The sequence below is a fragment of the Heterodontus francisci genome, chromosome 22, assembly GCF_036365525.1.
Source record: "Heterodontus francisci isolate sHetFra1 chromosome 22, sHetFra1.hap1, whole genome shotgun sequence".
Lineage (NCBI taxonomy): Eukaryota > Metazoa > Chordata > Chondrichthyes > Heterodontiformes > Heterodontidae > Heterodontus > Heterodontus francisci.
Genome location: NC_090392.1, coordinates 52,516,832 through 52,537,657, shown reverse-complemented (window position 1 = coordinate 52,537,657; position 20,826 = coordinate 52,516,832). Strand labels below are relative to the sequence as shown.

The 20,826-nt window shown below is 43.5% G+C and overlaps 1 protein-coding gene across 5 annotated transcripts in view; it reads left to right on the top strand.

Moving 5' to 3' along the window:
• robo3 (roundabout, axon guidance receptor, homolog 3 (Drosophila)) overlaps positions 1-20,826 on the top strand; it is a 514,962-nt gene that overhangs the window by 210,029 nt on the left and 284,107 nt on the right. The window contains exon 1 of one of the 5 annotated variants that reach the window (XM_068053851.1): positions 662-1,125. The exons of the other annotated variants lie outside the window; for them this stretch is intronic. Within the exon in view, the coding sequence (XP_067909952.1) occupies positions 1,065-1,125 (61 nt within the window). The 5' untranslated portion in view covers positions 662-1,064. Of the gene's footprint in view, positions 1-661; positions 1,126-20,826 lie in introns of those variants that run through there. 5 annotated transcript variants of the gene reach the window in all.

Sequence of the window (20,826 nt, the reverse complement as noted above, 5' to 3'; positions counted from 1 at the left end):
TCCACATGCAGATGATGCTGTCTTCTATGGTCACCCTTGATTCCTCATCAAGTGTGATTGGTTAGGTGTGAACCGAAATAGCGAGGGTCAGCGTGCTATTCGACTCTGGAGGAAGTCAGCATCACTGCTGCACTCAACAGACGTCCACATACACATACGATCCGGCAGGGGCCGCTGGATGGTGACCAAGTGCAGGAATATATGGTGATTCTCCCTGGAAATATCTACCTTGGTTTAAACCAGTTAACTCAGCGTTGACTGAGCATGGAACGTGTGAACTTTTTGGTCTGCATAGTTCAGTATCACATGGGGCACATAGCGACCCAGCCACTGAGAGAGCCCTGTCGTGTCTTCACTGTACCCCAGATACTTTGCAATGACACTTGTGGCATAAATGTTGATTTTACTGGGACGCTCCCAAATATCACCTCTGCTTTTCACAAGACACACTGACGAGCAAAGAGAACCCTACGCTAAGGGTTTTCTCTCCCTTTATCCGCAGGGATCGCTCCCAGATTAATTGATGAATCTGATCTCAGTGGGAATGGGACAGTGGCGGGGGGCGGGGGAGGTTGGAAAGAGTGGGATTCCCGAGAGTGACAGGCAGAAGGTGCCGAGTTCTGGGCAGTGGAGAGGGGCGGGCTGGACTGCGTGACGGAATCAGCTGGGAAGTTGGAACAAGTTAACAAGAGACAACTCTGCGCGGCCAAGAGAAGGGACAGAGAGAGAGAGAGAGAGAGAATGAATGAATGACTGAAAGCGGCCTGGATGTATTGAGAAGAGAGGCAGGGCGATCGGGAGCACAGCAGTCACTCCCTGCGACTCACGGGGATATATGGGGGCGACACCGGGAAAGGTTGCCGAACGCCTGTTGTCAGTTTCAGCCGGAGTTTGAGTGAATTTCGTCGGGTGACCAGGGGGTTCGGAGCCTGGATGCGCCGCTTCCTCTCTCGCTCCTCCTGTTGGATCGGATCCAGAGAAGAGGGGTCTTTTTGAAGGAAATTTTTAGTGCATTTTTGTTTGTACTGTAACGATCTGGGACGGGCGCTTTGAGGAGCTCCGTGATGTCGAGCGTCCCCGGGATACTCCACTTTCTCTTGCCTCTCCTCATCAGCTCGGCTGCGGGTAAGGAATAAGCAAGAATGGATTTTTTTTTGTAATGTGAATTCAAGATTGAGGGAAGGGTGGGGGAAATCAGTAAAGCAAAACCTTTCTGTGGATTTGTCACTTCCAAATTCTCCTATAAACCGTCTTTCTCTGGTTACTGGCATAGCTCGTGTCGTAAATATACATTTAGAGGCTTCTTCGCAAAAATGAATTTGAACAGAACTGAATTAGACAAATAATAAGGGAATTCATTGTTAGAAAGGAGCTTTGATTACTTTTCTGTGGGTTTCCGTTTAGCATTCAGAGGGCGGGGGAGGGGGTGAAAGGATGGAATCTTTGATTCCATCAGAGGCAACATCAAAAAGTTGGTCAATGTGTAATACAGATGTGTGCGGTTTACTGCGGCTGCTTTAAAGGCAGCTGCCAGGCTCGGGGATAAACTTTGTACTGAAACAGTGTGTGTGGAGAGAGGTTCTGGCTGATTTAACCGCACCTCACGCACACGCAGAATCAAAGGGCATCGCATATTTTACGCTGAAGAATAGTTAAGTAAAAATCAGAACAAAAATAATTGTGTAAATTACCCAATATTCCCTACCCCTCTCCCCGTGTCCTTTGAAACTCACTGTAAAGGGGGTAATGCTACTGTACACAGACGGGACTGTGCAAGAGGTTGGAACAGTCGTGTAGGATACACACTGACTCGGAGATAGATCATTCACCAAATATATTAAAGATAAGTCCAATAGCTTAAATTGCCTGGATCTTATCTAAGATGCCGAAAGTTTAAAAATATGCGTTGCTGAAGAACAGCAAAGCACGGGAAGGATTTAAATGTGTTGTATTGACTCGCCGTGAAGATGTCCTATATTTTTTTCCTTGGTTCCCTTGCATTACTGAGTTTTTACAGCTTGCCCTCGCACCCCGGCAGTGTGTATCCTGCGTGGAACGCTTTCTACTGTTTTTACGGAGAGCTGGCAACGTTGTAAGGTCGAGGATTGTGAATGATGCAGGTTGTGAGCGTAAACACGTGGTGCGGCTGGGCAAACACCAAAATCAAACTGAGAAGTGTGCATGTCACAGTGTGTGAGTGTAAAAAAACAATAGTCTCTCCAAACAGGAATCACAAAGGACCTGGTGCTATCATGAACTGTCAGGGAATGAACGAAGTCATTTGATTTCCAGAAGAAATTTGAGGCAAAAAGACGCTGTAGTTTATGAAAAAGCCCTGGTGAATTTATTTCTATTTGGGGTTAAAATTCTAATTGTGTTTCCATTACGTCTCGTTGACCAATTGTGTTGATTTACTTTATTTTTTCTGGGGTCCTGCGCTCAATTATCCCTGGTGAGAGTCACTTCCCATTTAGGAATTTCCCTCCTCAGTTGCCAACATAGGAGGAGGTGGGTATAATCCAAGTGTCCATCCAGGCTGTTCCTTAACCATTTCTGTGAGATGATGCAGCTCCAGCGGTGACTGTGGATCTGATTCCCTCCCCCCGCATATTGGCTGACGCACCCGCTCAGTTTTGCAGTTTGCTTTTGGAGGTGTCCGCTCAGTTATTTTGAGATATGCAAATACTAGATTTTTCGATAAAGGTTGTGAACTTGCAAAATACTAGGTCCAACATGTGCACGGAGGAAAAACGCTATGTTCACACCTGTATAGAGGCAGTTTGGAGGCGCTTTAGGATTTAGTTATGTGTGAGAAGACTCGTTTCTTTATTTGGGTCCATCGCATGTCTGAATTTAGACTTTTTTTAAAAAAAGAAACATGCCCCGTCCCCATTCCAAGTTTGAACTGAAACCGCCGCTCTATTGTTACAGGAATTCATATTTATGGCAAATCGCATTTTCACAGCTGAGATTGGAAAGTGTTGGTCAATCTCGGACATAAATCCACAAACTGTCCTCATGTTGGTGCAGGGTTAATCCTTCCAACTGTCTGCTCCGCCTCAGTCTTCCAATAAAACGTTTAGGAGCGTTTTGTTTTGAATTACCAGGATTGGTTAGTTAATGGCTGCAGATCATTTTTGTGCCTTTGGTCCATTTCCTTGTTTACATGTTCTTGTGATTTTTCTTACTTGTCCAGGGGCTTAGTGAACTGGAAAGAAACAATAATAGTGATGAACATTACTGGCTGGGAATTAAGCACACAATGATTAACACTTCAATGAAAATGTTCAACACAGAAACGGACATTATAGCAAACTAATTATTTCACAAAGATAGGATTATAAATTTAACCCTTTCAGAACTAGAGTTGATTGAGCACCACCTTCATTATCAAACTCTCAGTTATATCACTCTCTTACACACCTCACCTTCATTACCAGTAATAACACTCTCTGTTACACCTCACTATCATCACGCTCGTTAACAGCCCCTTGGTAATAACACACTCATTACTGCACCCACTGTCATTATCAGGCTCTCTTTTACACACCAGACCCTCACTCCAAGGCTCCCTGTTGTAACAACACTCTTTATGACATACATCCCGCGCTCATTCTGTTATAACCAGGATCCCCAATGCCAAATCCTCAGTCACAAAAAACAAAACAGAATGCTGGAATTTGCCCAGTGCTATGGCGGATCCGTGAAATAGCATTTCTGACTATAAAAAAACACTCACACTTGTATTAAAGGAAAAACTTACATTTATATAGCGCCTTTCATGACCTCGGTATGTACCAACCAATGAAGTAACTTTTTGCAGTGTAGTCACTGTTCTAATTAAGGAAACTGGGCAGGCAATTTGTGCACAGCAAGCTCCCACAACCCCCAGTGTGATAGTGGTCACATAATCTGTTTCATTGATGTTGGTTGAAGCATAAATATTACCCAGGACACCAAGGAAAATGTGTTCGGGCATATATATGTGTGGGTCCCTTGTCAATGTGTTACAGAAATCACATTCTCTTGCCACAGAATGTTGGTGGGCTTCTGTAAACTACCTTTGAATTGCAGCAGAATTGTAGGAATGCTGGTTAGAGCATTCTGGTAGAAACTCGCCTTCACTCTAAGTTTCTCAGTTCTAGTACTTTGCCTGATACAAGTTCTGCTATCTTAATAAGGTTTTCAGTTAGAACACACCACATCCTAAATTTAAGTGAGAACACTCTTTTACACTCACATACAATTCCAGTATAATGCTCCCAGTTATATTACTGAATACAGCTCCTAAACTTTTGATCTTTCGTTGTGTGCTATACCATGGGTTGTTGCTAGTCGTGTTCACCTTCCTTTACTTGATGCCAACAGGCAATATCCCAGTGATAACCCGCAGCTGGTTCTGCAAAGGTTTGAGCGATTACCCTTTCCAATGTGGGCTGCACTAAACTGCCACAAATAATTGGAAATGAAACAGCGGAGTCTGGTTGTTGAGCTGCGCAGTCTTTTTGCAGATCTGTCCACCACCTCTCCCGCCCACTGATTACTGGCGGAGGCCCAGAACTTGACCATTCATGCCCCATCAGGTTTTGTGTGCTCTACTTGACCATCTAGTTGTCTTTATGCTTTATTAAGCTGGCTGCATGTTAGCAAAATACTAGTGATCAATCTCCAAACGGTCAAAAATCATTAGTCACTGCTGGGGAGCGGCTGATGTTTCTCGACACCCATACAGATGAAACAGTGATCCAGCAGAACTCCGTCACATGTTACCTTAAGGCAAAGCTGGTGGTCACAGAAAGTAACTGTCAATTATTGAAATGTTCGGATAGGAAAGCTGAAAAGAGATGGGGGACGAGAAGAATTTTAGTTCTTTCCACGACTGATTCTTGGCATTTGCTCCTGCAGCTGCAACCTGAATTTGCTACTTTTAATCCAGCTCAAAGCTGGAGCCGCCTCTTTTCCTGAAGTTAGCTTGACATGGCTCTCAATCTGTCGTGTTGAAAGGGTGGTGGGAGTGCGGTTTTCGATGCAACCACTAGGTCAGCTGGCTTGGCTGCTGACTGTTTTCTGAGCAGGACTGCTAACTGCCTCGGCGATCCCGAGTCAAACGAGGCAGCCGACAAAGTGAACCTCTAATTTGATTGGATTGCAATCAGGCTGGACTAATTCAGCTCCCTGCTCACTCCCCTTCCAATCATCGAATGATACAGCACAGAAAGAAGCCATTCGGCCCGTCATACCCATGCCCATGCCCGCTTTTTGATAGAATCATGGAAGGTTTACGGCACTTGGCCCATCGTGTCTGTGCTGGCCGAAAAACGAGCCACCCAGTCTCAGCCCACCCTCCAGCATTTATTCCGTAGCCCTGCAGGTTACATGGACTGAGGTGCATTTCCCCATAGCAATGTAAATTTCTCATTTTTGAAGTGTTTATGCAATATGCTTTTGAAAGCTACTGGCCAAGTCTGCCTAGCTACATGGAGTGTCAGCCTGGCTGCCATTTAAAGGGGCTTTTACATCCTGATAGCATGACTTTCAGGCTGGATGTGATGATGTCATCAAGCCCCCCCACTCACAATGTCAAATAACTGGAAGAATATAAAATGTCTGCACAGTAGTGATATAGTTGGTCAGACTTCCATCTTTGGAACCTGGGTTCAAATGCAGAGCTGATTAATTAGACGAATGGTTCCCCTCTTGTCAGCAGTAAGGATTCTAAGCAAATGACTATGGACAGTCTCAATCCAGTCTCTGTCTACAATTTAATACAATGTGGCACCAAGTTATCAATCTGACTCAGACCACTTGAATACTGAGTGTGGGAATGAAAACATCAGACAGGTACAATAGCAGCTCTCCTCTGGGGCTGGGATTAAGGCAAATTACTCGACATAGTATAGATGAAACTTTGCTCATGCCTCTTGCTTGTACCAGCCCTGACCTGGAAGTACTTGATTGGAGAATGTCAAGAGAGCTTCACTCTGCACCTAATCCATACTGTTATTGATGGAACCATATGCCAATGAATGCTGCCTGAAATCAGTCCAGCAAGTGGACATTATGATCTGGCTATGCTACAACCTGATAAATCCAATGAGAAGAAACTTCTTAACTCTGAGAGTGATGAGAATGTGGAACTCGCTACTGCATGGTGTAGTTGAGGTGAGCAGCATAGATGTGTTTAAGGGGAAACTAAATAAGTTCATGAGGGAGAAAGGAATACAAGGATATGCTGCTAGGGTAAAATGAAGTAAGGTGGGAGGAGGCTCGTCCAGAGCATGTTGGGCTGAATGGCCCGTTTCTGTGCTGTAAAATTCTATGTGAATCTAATTTCAATAATATGGTTCAAAGACTTGTTATGATTCCAAAAATCTTGTCTAACAAGTAATTACTGAGTTTATCCAAAAACATTTGAGAGATATAGATGCCTGCTGCAGTCAACCTTTACATGATTTCTTCTTTATATTGAAGCTGTATATTTACATGCAATCCTCTGCATCATTCTTAACTTGATGTATGGCTGTGATTTACATCAGTGAAAATTGTTGTCATTGCTAAGCATTAATGAATATTATTGAGATTTCTCTGTTCTGCTTTTGCAGTCTCTACACAGGCTCAACACCTTTGTCCCTTCTGAAATATCGAATTAATTGCTAACAAACGGCAGAGCATGAACCTTTACTGAGTTGTAACTCTACTTGTGAAGGAAGGTCCAAAGCTGGGTCATAAGTTCAGGGTTGTATGGCTGACAGTAAGAAGTATCTCTTTATACAGAGGATGCTCAACAGCTGAAGCCGGTTACCAAAGAGGGTGGTTGGGACCAAGGCACTGGACTTACTTAAGAAGAATGTTCGAATAAGTAGGATGGAAAAGCCTTGTTCATGCAAACTTCTCTTGTAACCTTAACTGAATAGAATGAAACTCCTCATATAGTGAAGCTACTGCCCACTTATAGTGAAAATGATATATGTACATTCAATGTCATGGTGTACTTAATTTAAAAAGCTAAATGGCAATGATTTAGTTTAAAATTGCCATCAGATTTTGCAAAAGAGGCAATAAACCTTGATGAAGCACTCCCTGGTGGCTTTGTTGATAAATGTTGTAGCTGGTGTGATGCAGCAATGCATGGAGCAAGAGGTTCCCTGGTTCAATTCTTGGTCTGTGCTTCGTTAACTGATCTCACATTCAGAGCAACTGGGACACTACAATGCCCCCAGCACCGCTGTCTGAGGGAGGGGGACAAAGTCATTCAGAAATCTGGTTTCTAATCGCTGGTGCTAGAAGGTGTGCAGATTGACTGAGAACAGTACTGGGCTTGGCTTTGCTGCCTCCAATTTTGAACAGTTGTTGGAAGACTAATTGTCCATGAAAGCAATAAAACCAATTCCCAATCCTGTTCACTGTATAGGCTCAAACACAAATGGGGCAAATTTAACCTAACATGTTCATCGGGAAATTGACGGGATGGGGTGCAATATTAATTTTAAACACCATCTAATTTTATTGCCCTTTTGAAGATAGTGGAGAATAATATTGAGCGAGGTGTGAAACTGGGAGTTCACCTTATCCCATGGGTTTCCCCTAGGACAGCTCTGTTAAAGTTATACCCCAAAGTTTCTTTCTGGGCTCGGTGCTTGATAGATTTCTGCTTTTTAAAATTCTGGTTCTCCTATCTCTACAGAGGAACCACTCCTCTGACAATTTTCCAAGCCTATTTAAAATTAAAGCCTCTTAGGATGCTTTTCACATTGGCAGAGCTGACCTCCTATTCGGGATGCTCTGCTACCAGTGGAATTGACTGAGCTTCTGCTCAGTCACTGGAAGAAGCTGCGGCAGAGAAGTCATACTTGTGACAATTGCCCAGGCTCTAGTTAAGATACAATGGAAAGGGGGCTATGCTTTCTCAGTGATGCATAAACTCCTTATGGATGCTGCTTTGGTTTTTGTTTTTTGTGTGAAAAATGTCAGAGATTCACACTGACTGCCTGTATTGTAAAGCTACAGCCTCCAGTGAGGGATATTTGCAATTGAATTCCCATGTCTTGCTGTAAAGGGGTAGGTGAGGGGGAAGGGAGGAAGAATGCCCATGAAAACCAAAGGGGTATTATTCAAGTGCTCTTCCATTAGAAAAGGAATTGGGATCAAGACTGATTAGCGTCTTAGGTGTTCTTTGACACAAGAACTATAGCAACAGGCATGGGCAGGAACAGAATGTGAAAGGTCCATGGACATGGTGAAAATAACTGTGCCAAACAAATTGAAATTTACATGGGGCTGTGCCTGGGTCGAGTAATGAGTAAACTGGGCTTTTTGTTAAGGGCTGTTGTGTTTTATTGAAGTCCTTTTTAAAGAGACTGTCCCATGATTCTCCTTTTTACTGATTTCTGCTCCACATCACAACATCCAGTTGAAGTGGGAGCTTCGTTTGGATCTATCCTAGAAACCTGGAATAAAATATAGTGGAACATCTGCTGACTGAACTTTGGAAATTGCTCAGTCTGTTCTGAAAAATATTTTATTCAGGGTTGTTGACCAATTCTGTTAGTCTGACAGCTGAGATTTTCTGATAAACCCTTTTTAAAATGCTGCTAATGCAGCATAACTGAAATCTTCACAGTCTCCCCTTCCCTCCTTCTCATTAGGATTTTTCTTTTGTCTTGGTGCAGTTGGGTATTTTAGGATAAATTTCCCATTTACGTTCTCCTGGGTGCAGACTCTTGCTCACTGGAACCGCCTATTTGGAAATAATTTAATTTCTTGGAAAATCAGAGGCTGTGTCCACACAATTCTCCCAATATGTGCCCTAGGTGGAGGAGGCTCCGTGCTGGGAGCACGGAATCAGAAATTGTACCCTTTTGCTCACTATGTACAAATACAATGGGCTATGCAGCCAGTATAAAGCCATGCTAGATGTGATAACACATCAGAGATGGGGCTATAATCTTTGAGCTTGATTCTGCAACCCGTGCGCACCATTAGCTGTGCTCCACAGTAATGGCGGGTTGGTGGAAATGGTTATTCTGATTGATAAAGTAGTGTTACCTGTTTCTAAATTCAGATGCTCAGTTGGCAGTGGTAGGTGCATATGGCTTCACCCTCTGTACTTTGTCCAGGGGTATTATTGAGTTTGATGGCTCCTCTTGTCCCTAGAGTTCATGGCGACTCCCATTTTACCCTTTTAGTTTAGCATCCCCATTTGTGGGGGAATAATGTGGAGATAATGGGGAAAGGGTCTTGTATAGGCCTCGATTAAGGGGAGTCCAGATTGCTTGCTGCTTTTCCAGTCCTTTGCTAAACTAAAAATTACTTTGTCTGACTATCCATGTTTCATAGGTGCTTTGTCCACATATTTAGTTGGGACACTTTGCCCAGCTGAGATGGGACATCTTAATGCTAGATATTTAGATGAATTTTCTCTTTTATTTGATGCCCCTGCATCATTCATGACTTCCTTCCCACTTCCTTGCAATAGGACACCGGAAGGAACCGGCTACTTCGGCCTTTGTGAAGGAGGCGTCTTTTGACCCAGACAGAAAGTCGCTTGGGATGAAAGCGGACTTCCCTGTGGGGAGTTCACTACCTCCAGGGCAATCCACCTATGCAGTGCAGATCATTGAAATACAGACCAGTATTTGAATGAGGCCACAGACAAACTTCACTGTTGCAATCTTGTGGTATCTGTGCTTCTTTTGACTGAGAGTCAGGCTCCTCAGTTTATTGAAGTAGCTTCCATTTATATAACACCTTTTTTTTAACAGACTCTGAGCCTTTGTGGAGGAGTTAAAAGTGGTGGCCGAAGGCTTGGCTGAAAAGATGGGTTTTTAGGTCACTTTTGATGATGAAGAGAAGTAGAAATGTTGCGGTTGGTGGCTTGGGGCAGGGGGAGTTCCGAAGAGTACGGCCGAGCTTTCACCACTTTCTTTTGCATAAATTGTACAAGAGAAATTCACAGACACTGGGGCATGTTACTGAGTTTTACTTTTCATCAGTGACTTGACTGGACATGTGACAGCAGTGATTTGCCTATTATTACAGCGGTTTATTTATTGACTGCGTTTAAATTAGCCTAAGCACGCTGCTTGGTTACATTTCAGTTTTGTGAAATTGACTTACAATTAGCAAGCTGATTGTTGAGAAAGGGAGTTCAGGGGATTCTCTTTTATGTGACTTGCTTGCATTATTTTTTCATCTTTGATGGTATCCCATATCCTGCACCCTGAGAGGCTTCTTCAAAAGATTATTGAGTGACAGTCGATGTTGCTGCCTTTGCCTAGTGTTGCCATTTTCTCACCCCTTGATATAGAGATATATCCAGCTGTGAGGAGACCAAAACTAGGGGCCATATATCTAAGGTAGCCACCAATACATCCAATAGAGAATTAAGGAGAAAATTCTTTACCCAAATAATTGTTAGAATGTGGAACTCGCTACTATAAGGAGTGGTTGAGGTGAATATCATTGATTTATTTAAAGGAAAATTAGATAAGGACATGAGGGAGAAAGGAATAGAAGGATAAGCTGATAGGGTTAGATGAAGAGTCATGTGGGAGGAAGCTTGTGTAGAGCATAAATACTGGCATGGACCAGTTGAGCCAAATGTCCTGTTTTTTCTGTAAATGCTATGTAATGCTGTGTCTCCTGTCAGTGCTGATTCATGCTGGGTTATGGTTCCATGGGTGCTTGTAATGTTCCAATACCTAGCCCAAGTGGCCATTCCTGACAGGTGATCTTAGACAGTGAGTGTTAGTTGACTGCTCAACTGCATAAGCCATCATAGCCCAGCCTGCAATTGATGTCATTCTCACGTGTGAACTATCTAACGGGGTCATGGATGTGTAAACCCTAGCTGACTGTTTGCCTCTTCCCTGGTTCAGGGATATTTGAACGCATTTATAGTGCTACAGCTATTACCCCATTGAGCTTATCTAACTCTGGACATAGCAGCGTTGAGCTTGTGACATTCCTCGATGAAACGGCTCAGCATTACACTGGGCGGTGTCTTTATTAAAAGAGAAGAAAGAGGAAACTTGTATTTATATAGCACTTTATAACATTCCTAGGAGTCTCAAAGTGCTTCAGAACCAATTAATTACTTTTCTTGTGTAGTCACTCTTGTTATTGTAGAAACACATTGCAGCCAATTGCTCCACAGCAACATCCCACAAACAATGAATGAGTCAAATGAACACTTAATCACTTTATTGTAGTGTCTGAGAGACAAATTTTGGCCAGGACACCAGGAGGATTCCCAATATTTCTTCAAACAGTGCCATAAGATTCAAACAGGCAGGGAGATCTGCTAGTGCTGTTGGGGAGGGTTTAAACTAGCTTGTCAGGGGGATGGGAACCTGAGGGGTAGCTCAAATTGGAAGGAAGTAAAGCTGGTTACAGGAGGTCGAAAAGTAGCAAGCAACATCCGAAGGCAGGCGAAACAAAGGCAAGCATCAACTAGACTTAGAGTGCAGAATACTATCAAGCAGACAAGGTTAAGAGCACTCTACCTGAATGCATGCAGCATTCGCTACAAGGTAGATGATTTAAAGGCACAAATAAAGGTAAATGAGTATGATCTAATTGCCATAACGGAAACGTGGCTACAGGGAGACCAAGATTTGGAACTGAATATTCAAAGATACTTGACATTGAGGAAGGACAGGCAAAAAGAAAAAAGGAGATGGTTTTGCACTGATAATAAGGGATGGAATCAGTACATTAGTAAGGGAGGATCTCAGATCAGAAGAACAAAATATGGAATCTGTTTGGGTGGAGCTAAGAAACAGCAAGGGGCAGCAAACATTGGTAGGAGTTGTTTATAGGCCACCAAGCAGTAGTGATAGTGTGGAGCATGGTATTAATCAGGAGATTAGAGAAGCATGTAGCATGGGTAATACAGCAATCATGGGTGATTTCAATCTGCATATAGATTGGGTAAACCTAATGAGCACTAATGGTGTGGAGGACGAGTTTCTGGAGTGTGTTAGGGATGGTTTTCTAGAACAGTATGTTGAGGAACCAATGAGGGAACAGTCTATTTTTGATCTAGTATTATGTAATGAGAAAGGGCTAATTACGAATCTTGTTGTAAAAGAACCTTTAGGGATGAGTGCCCATAATATGATAAAATTACATTATGTTTGAAAGTGAGGTAGTTCTGAAGCCAGGCTGTTAAATCTGAACAAAGGAAATTATGAAGGTATGAGGGGAAAATTGGCTGAGGTGGATTGGGAAAATACATTAAAAGGTATTACAGTACATATGCAATGGATAGTCTTTAAATAATTATTACATAGTTTACAGCAACTATACATCCCTTCAAGGCACAAAAACCCCAAAGGAAAGGCAGTCAACCGTGGCTAACAAAGGAATTTAAGGATTGTATAAGATGAAAAGCAAAGACCTATAAAGTTGCCAGAAATAGTAGTAAATCTGAAGTTTGGGAGGATTTTAGAAAACAGCAAAGGAAGACCAAGAAACTGATAAAGAAAGGGAGAATGGAATGTGAATGTAAACTAGCAAAAAACATAAAAACGAACTGTAAAAGCTTCTATAGATACGTAAAAAGTAAATATTTGGCTAAGACAAATTTGGGTCCATTACAATCAGCGTCAGGAGAATTTATAATGGAAAATAGAAAAATGGCAGAGAAGCTATATGATTACTTGGTGTCTGTCTTCATTGAGGAAGATACAAGAAATCTCCCAGAATTAGAGATCCAAGGGACTAGCGAGAATGAGGAATTGAAGTTTTTAGTTTTTTAGTTTTAGAGATACAGCACTGAAACAGGCCCTTCAGCCCACCGAGTCTGTGCTGACCATCAACCACCCATTTATACTAATCCTACACTAATTCCATATTCCTACCACATCCCCACCTGTCCCTACCACCTACCTATACTAGGGGCAATTTATAATGGCCAATTTACCTATCAACCTGCAAGTCTTTGGCATGTGGGAGGAAACCGGAGCACCCGGAGGAAACCCACGCAGACACAGGGAGAACTTGCAAACTCCACACAGGCAGAACCCAGAATTGAACCCGGGTTGCTGGAGCTGTGAGGCTGCGGTGCTAACCACTGCGCCACTGTGCAATTAGTATTAGTATGAAGGTTACATTTGAGAAATTAATGGGGCTGAAGGCTGAACAGTCCCTGGGACCTGATATTCTACATCCCAGAGTGTTAAAAGAGGTAGCTATGGAGATAGTGGAGGCATTGGTGATCATCTTCCAAAATTCTATAGATTCTGAAGTGGTTCCTGCAGCTTGGAAGGTAGTAAATGTCACCCGACTATTTAAGAAGGGAGGGAAAGAGAAAACAGGGAATTACAGACCTGTTAGCCTTACATCAGTCATTGGGAAAATGCTAGAATCTATTCTGAAGGATGTGATAAATGGACCCTTGGATGATCTGATTGGGCATAGTTAACATGGATTTATGAATGGGAAATCATGTTTGACGAACCTGTTGGAGTTTTTTGAGGATGTTACTAATGGAATTGATAAAGGAGAGTTGGTGGACGTAGTATACTTGGATTTTCAGAAGGCTTTTGATAAAGTCCCCCACAGGGCGGCACAGTGGCACAGTGGTTAGCACCGCAGCCTCACAGCTCCAGCGACCCGGGTTCAGTTCTGGATACTGCCTGTGCGGAGTTTGCAAGTTCTCCCTGTGTCTGTGTGGGTTTCTGCCGGGAGCTCCGGTTTCCTCCCACCTCCAAAGACTTGCAGGTTGATAGGTAAATTGGCCATTGTAAATTGCCCCGAGTGTAGATAGGTGGTAGGAGAATGTAGGATTAGTATAATTGGGTGGTTGTTGGTCGGCACAGACTCGGTGGGCCGAAGGGCCTGTTTCAGTGCTGTATCTCTAAAATAAAAATTTTTTAAAAAGGAGGTTGGTTAGCAAAATTAAAGCACATGGGATAAGAGGTAATGTACTGACATGGATTAACAATTGTTTAGCAGGCAGAAAACAGAGAGTAGGAATAAACGGGTGATTGTAGCGTTGGCAGGCTGTGACTAGTGGATTACCGCAAGGATAAGTACTTGGGCCCCAGCTGTTCACAGTATATATCAATGATTTGGATGTGGGGACCAAATGTGATGTTTCCAAGTTTGCAGATGGCACAAAACTAGTTGGGATTTTGTGTTGTGAGGAAGATGGACAGCTGCTTCAAGGGGATTTGGACAGGCTAAGTGAATGGGCAAGAACATGGCAGATGGAATATAATGTGGAAAAATGTGAGGTTCTCCACTTTGGTAGGAAAAACAGATGTGCAGAGTATTTCTTAAATGGTAAGAGATTAGAAAGTGTAGATGTACAAAGGGACCTGGGTGTCCTCGACAATAAGTCACTGAAAGCTAACATGCAGATACAGCAAGCAATCAGGAAGGCTAATGGAATGTTAGCCTTTATCACAAGAGGATTTGAGTACAGGAGTAGCGAAGTCTTGCTTCAATTGTATGGAACCTTGGTTCGACCGCACCTGGAGTAACTGTGTGCAGTTTTGATCCCCTTACCTTAGGAAGGATATTATTGCCATAGAGGGAGTGCAACAAAGGTTTACCAGACTTGTTCCTGGGATGGTGGGACTGTCCTATGAAGAGAGATTGGGGAAACATGGAGTGTATTCGCTAGAGTTTCGAAGCATGAGAGGTGATCTCATTGAAAGCTACAAAATACTTAAAAGGATAGACAGGGTAGATGCAGGTAAGCTGTTACCCCTAGTTGGGAAATCTAGAACCAGGGGACATAATTTAAAAATAAGGGGGAAGCCACTTAGGACTGAGATGAGGAGAAATTTCTTTACTCAGAGGGTTGTGAATCTTTGGAATTCTCTACCCCAGAGGGCTGTAGAAGCTCAGTCATTGAGTATGTTTAAAGCAGACATTGACAGATTTCTAAATACCAACGACATAAGGGGAGATGGGGATAGTGTGGGAAAAAGGCATTGAAGTGGATGATCAGCCATGATCGTATTGAATGGTGGAGCAGGCTTGATGGGCTGAATGGCCTACTCCTGCTCCTATGTTCCTATGGGGCCTCGATGTAATGCTTGAAAGAGTCATTTAAGGCACAGAAGGAGGCCATTTGGCCCATCGAGTCCATACCAGCTCACCGCACAGCAATCCAGTCAGTCCCGTTACCCCGCTCTATCCCCATAGCCTGCAAGTTTATTTCCTTAAAGTGCCCATCCAAATTCCTTTTGAAATCATTGATTGTCTCTGCCTCCACCACTCTCATAGGCAGTGAGTGTTCCAGGTCATTACTGCTCACTGCATAAAAAAGTTCTTCCTCACATCCCCTCTGCATCTCTTGCCCAAAGCCTTAAATCTGTATCCCTAGTCCTTGTGCCATCAGCTAATGGGAACAGTTTTTTTTTTGTCTTGCTTATAATTTTGTACACCTTGATCAGATTTCCCTGCAATCTCCTTTTGCACCAACAAGAACAATCCCAGTTTCTCTAACCTAACCTTGTAGCTAAAATCCCTTATCACTGGAACCATTTATGTGAACCAAGGCATCTCCAGCAATGTAGCACTCCCTCAGTAATTAATAGATTGTCAGCTGAGATCATATGCTCAAGTTCTAGAGCGGGGCTTGAACCCACAACTTTCTGGCTCGGGGAATACAATGTTACTAGTGAGCCAAGCTGACAGATAGCCATTGGAGAAACTCTGACCACTTGGAATCTCATTTCACCAATAGTGGGAGGCTAATACAAGAATTAAAGACGAACTCCCCCCAACCCCCACGAACTCATTCATTTGTAGAACTCCCTCCTCCCACACCACTCCCCCTTGCCTTCAGCTAGCACCTTGCTTTGTCTTGGCACTGCGGAAAGGAATAACCAAAATAGGCATAGGGGTTGACGGGGTGTGATGTCGGGAGGGGAGCAGGAAGGGAGTAAATAGGAAAGAGCTTTCCAGCGCACTTTCCATTAACATTCCCAGTTGTCCCTGCTGGAATTCCTACTCATTTCATTATCGGCATAATGTAACTTTTTATTGTCAGTTCTCACCTATTGTCCTTTTTCAAACAGCCTCTTTCACATCGACTTTATCATCATTACCCTGTCAGACCCGTCAGGTACAACTGCTCTCAGCTGCTCCTTATAAAGTGTCAGTGCAATCCGAATCTCCATAAAACTAGGGCAAGGAGTGACGGCACTTATTTCACACATATTATTTCGAAAAGTTTCATCTTCTACCTCCCCTCAGAGAAATGCATCAGATGTGCTTGAGTGAAACCTGGCTTTGTCCCTTCACTATCTCATAAGGTCTTCAACCGTAAATTTCTTTATTGTCCTCTTCATCCCCATGTTGGCACACATCTTTTTCTCAGCAGTTTGGCTTTCTTTCTTGTCAACAGTCAGTTTCAATGCAGTCTTGTGGTACAACCCCGCCCCAAATAAACCAAGGAAGCTTAAAAGCCACAGGGCTTTAACTTAATTGTTTTTAGATTCAGTTTTCACCTGACCTGAAGAGAGAATTTGCATTATTATAGTGCCTTTCATAACCTCGGGACATCCCAAAGTGCTAGTAATATTAGTTGAAGGTTAAATATTGGCTGGGATAACGCCCCTGCTCTCCTTCAAATTGTGCCATGGGTTTTTTTATATTCATCTAAAGAGGGCAGATGGATCCTTGATTTAACATCTCATTTCATGCCCTCACTGCTGTACTGAAGTGCCAGCCTAGATTCTGTGCTCAAATCTCTGGACTGGAACTTTGACCCAAAACCTGCTGACTGAGAGGCAAGAGTTCTACCTACTGAGACATAGCCAGCACTGTAGGTGAGAATTTGTGGTGAGATATGTTTCTACAGGTGATCTCAGACTTATGGTACCTCATCGAAGTGGCTATTTGACTAGACATTGAGTATCATCAGGGTATTTGAGCCTGGTTGTCAATCCTAATATCCCAAGTTTTAATTTTGCAGTAAAGGTTGCTGGATAGCATTCTGGTGTGGAAACAGTGGCCATTTTTCTTTCCTCCTCATCTTCGGTTGCAAAGTTGATTGGAGCAGCTCTGCCTCTGCCGCGCTTGAGATCAACCAACGACAGAATGGGTTCCAAACTGGTCTGTGCGATTTTGCACTACCCATGCTCACTCATTGTGTAATCAGGCTACAGGCTTCTCAGTTTCCCTTACACTGTTTGTACGAAACCGGCAGTCTGCTCCCTCTCTGATGCTTGTTGAAATGGGAGTGAGAGCTCAGTACTGGAGTATTGACCAGTTATTGAACGATCTGCAGTTACTGCACCCTCAGGATCACTGATATGGCCACCAGAGTGAGAACAGCAAGGGCGGTAATACATAGTGACGCTATTTTGAAAGAGCTTTTTATATTTTCTAACACACCCGCGACCCATCAATATCATGCTCCAATTATGCAGAAGATTTCTCAAATAATTAGCACAGATGCACTGTATACTTGAGCAGTTTTATCCATCTTTTACATTGCAAATTTTAGCTTGTGCCAGACTCTTAGCATAAGATGCAACTGCGACTTCAAGCAGGAACTGGCAAACACGGTGCCAGGCTGGTGGTGCAATTATCAGGTGCCATTTTTCATGAGCTTCCTAATGTGGAGAAGGTCGGCATTGTCGAGCGACGTTTTGCTTAATGCAGGACAATCGATAGCACAATGTGCACATTTAGTCATTTATTCGAAGTGCGCAGTGTAACAGAACATGTGTCTTCACCCCTGAGGCCTGGGTTCAACTTAAACCAGACAGATGGGGTGAAAGCTGTTACTTTTTGCATTTAAATACTTCATTTATGCAGCCTCAGTCTAGTTTGTGTTGATACAAATCTACAGTACAAATTGCATTCCCCTCCCCCACCCCACTATTGACTATTCACAATAGTGAAAAGAAACAACAGAACAACTTAGATTGCAACAAAGAGCTTTTGGTTAAGGTGTCAGCCTGGATCATTGGTAGTGCCCTTCCCTTTGAACAAAAGGTTGAGGGGGGGGGGGGGGCGGTGGGGTCAAGCCCCACTCCAGAAACTTGAGCACAGTTTCTAGCTTCAGTGCTGTACTTGAGTGCTGCATTGTTAGAGGTGCTATCTTTCAGCTGAGAGGTTAAACTGAGGCCCTGCCTGCCTTTTCAGGTGGAAGGAAAAGATCCCACGGCACTACTTTGAAGATCAAGAGAATTCTGGCCAGTATTTATCTCTTAACTAGCACTTTAAAAAAAGGCAAAAGCAAAATACTGAGGGATGCTAGAAATCTGTAATAGATATAGGAAATCATTAGCAGGTCTGGCACTGTATAAAGAGAAATGATCTGGTCATTTATCTCAGTGCTGATTGTGGGATCCTGCTGTGTGCAAATTGGCAGCAATGTTTCCATAGCTGATAACAATGACTATACTTCAAAAGTACTTCAATAGCAGTGAAGAGCTTTAGAACACCCTAAAGTTGTGAAAAATACTAGATGGAAAGATATATAGCACAGAAGGAGGTCATTTTTTTTTCTTTTCTTTGAAATGCACATTAGAGAACGAGGCCTTCAAGAGGTGGACCCTCAAGTATTTATTTGTGTGGTGCACTTGTACACGGGTCATTTTTTGACCTTGTACTGCTGACAGAGAGCCCTGCTGCTAGGAGTATGTATTGGAAATTTGAGCATGGAATTTTCCAACCAACCAGTTGGAAAGTCATTCGCAGCAAATCACTCGACTTACAGAATGTGCACCCGGTGCCCGAGGTGACCTGCCACTAGCGCAAAGTCAGAAAGTTAGTTCTGCAGGGTGATGTTATTGACAATAGATGGCACCACCGCTGGCAGCAGCCATTCTCCATTCTTCTTTGGTAGTATCTTTGACCATGAGGGCCATTAGTACCAATCCTGATCTTAACATAGCCACACACCAGATAGTAGTCAGGCGCAGGAATCTTTGGCTGAGTGTCCTGCAGTCAGTGAGGCAAGTTATATCCCTTTGTACAAACTAATGACTACTTTTCGGATGGCCCAAAAAGGAAGAACTAAGTGCCCCTAATGATGGAGGGGAACCACTAATATATGGTAACAAAAACTTTGAAGGAAACTTAACAATTCAAATTAAATAACATTCTTGGGGGTGATGATGCAGTCCAGTCCGCCCGGTGCCCACCAGTCACGCAGGGCCTCAAGCGTACCAGTGGATACCACACGCTCTTTCGCCATGGACAGCCGGATGCAGAGGTAGCCGTGGAAGAGAGGCAGGTAGTCGGGCTGAACGACCCCCTCAACCATCTGCTGCCTGGACCTTTTTATGGCCACCTTGGCCAGGCCCAACAGCAGTCCCACGAGGAGGTCCCTCGACCTGCCCACTCGCCTCTGCACCGGGTGGCCAAAGATCCAGAGTGAAGGACTGAAGTACAGCCAGAACTTGAGGCGCAGCCCCTTGTGGTCAGTTATAGCCAGCTCATCTCCACCTTCACTGAAATCAGTTAATACAGTAGAAATCAGAGATGAGGCCTGGTACCTTGCTGGTCATTGGGGCACAAGGAATGGGGAGGTTGGGGCCAGGCTGTCCACAATTTTCTGACTTCAGCTGTCTAGGGCAGAAACTCTGGAATCCCCTCCTTCTACCTCTCCAACTCTTTTTCCTCGTTTAAGATGCTCCTTAAAACCAAAAGTGTTTCTTTTAACCAAGCTTTCGGTCACCTATCCTGCAGTCTCCTTCTTTGGACCATTGTCAGTTATTGTGCTTTGATTACTCTTCTGTGAAACATCTTGGGACTTTTTACAATGCTAAAGGCACTATATAAATGTAAGTTGTGGTTGCTGTTTTTGTTTGGAAAGCAGTGGGCACTGTATGCCTGAGTTTCTGAAATACGTTCATGGTGTCAAGGGTCCCCACTGGCACTGCAAGATTGTGACATTGCTTCGAAGGTGAGCAGGCTGCCTACCCCTTTTACCAGCTTACAGATGCAGTATCCAAAGATGCCTGGGAGACCAAGCTCAAGGCATGTAATATCCCTGTTGACATGAGGCTGGTGAAGCCGCATTACCACGCTCCCCGCGTACTAGCATCTCTCATTTGAAAAATAAATGACTACATGAGTTGAGAAGACAGTAACAGCTTGCAGAACCCGCACCAAGTGCTAGTGACCATCCAACTCTGACCAGATGCTTCTATGCTGGGGCCACTGAGAGGCGAGTGGTCTACTGATCGATGGATTTAACAGGCAAGTGGAGGCATTTTTAATAAGCTAGCCATCCATAGTACGAAGAGAAAACTACATACATACCACAGCATGGAGCACCACAGGTTCTAACATCACAGTCAAATTACTGAGCAATATATGAACCCTTACAGCAGGGAGACTGACAGATGAGCAGCCATGGCATCAATAATTGGGAGTGCTTTATGTTCAGATCAGGAATGCCTGTAATTGGGAATGCTGAGTCTGAAACCGTTCAGTCAGGGCTGTGCTGGGATGTGGCACACATTAATCTCCATCAATAGCAACTAAAACATGTGCTCGCTCTATTCTGTTTGCGAGTTGCCCTTAAAGCAAAACCCCAAATTATTTCAGTTGTGAGTGGCAATTGCCAAGCAGCCACTCTACAAGACAAGGAGTCCATAAATATTCTAGAGCCGTGTTCTTCAAGTATAGCTCCTTGTGTTGTGTGGACTTTTCTTGGGGGTATTGTTTAATGTACTACACAGCCGATGTTCCTTAGGGAGTATTTGTAGTGTTGAGGTCAGCTGCAAGCCTACGATTTCCATTGAGATAATGAAGAGACTACGATGGTCCGAAATTTAATTTGGAGACAGAAAATCTGCTGAATCTGGAATATGTTTGGGTCTTTTATATGGATGGGATTTAACC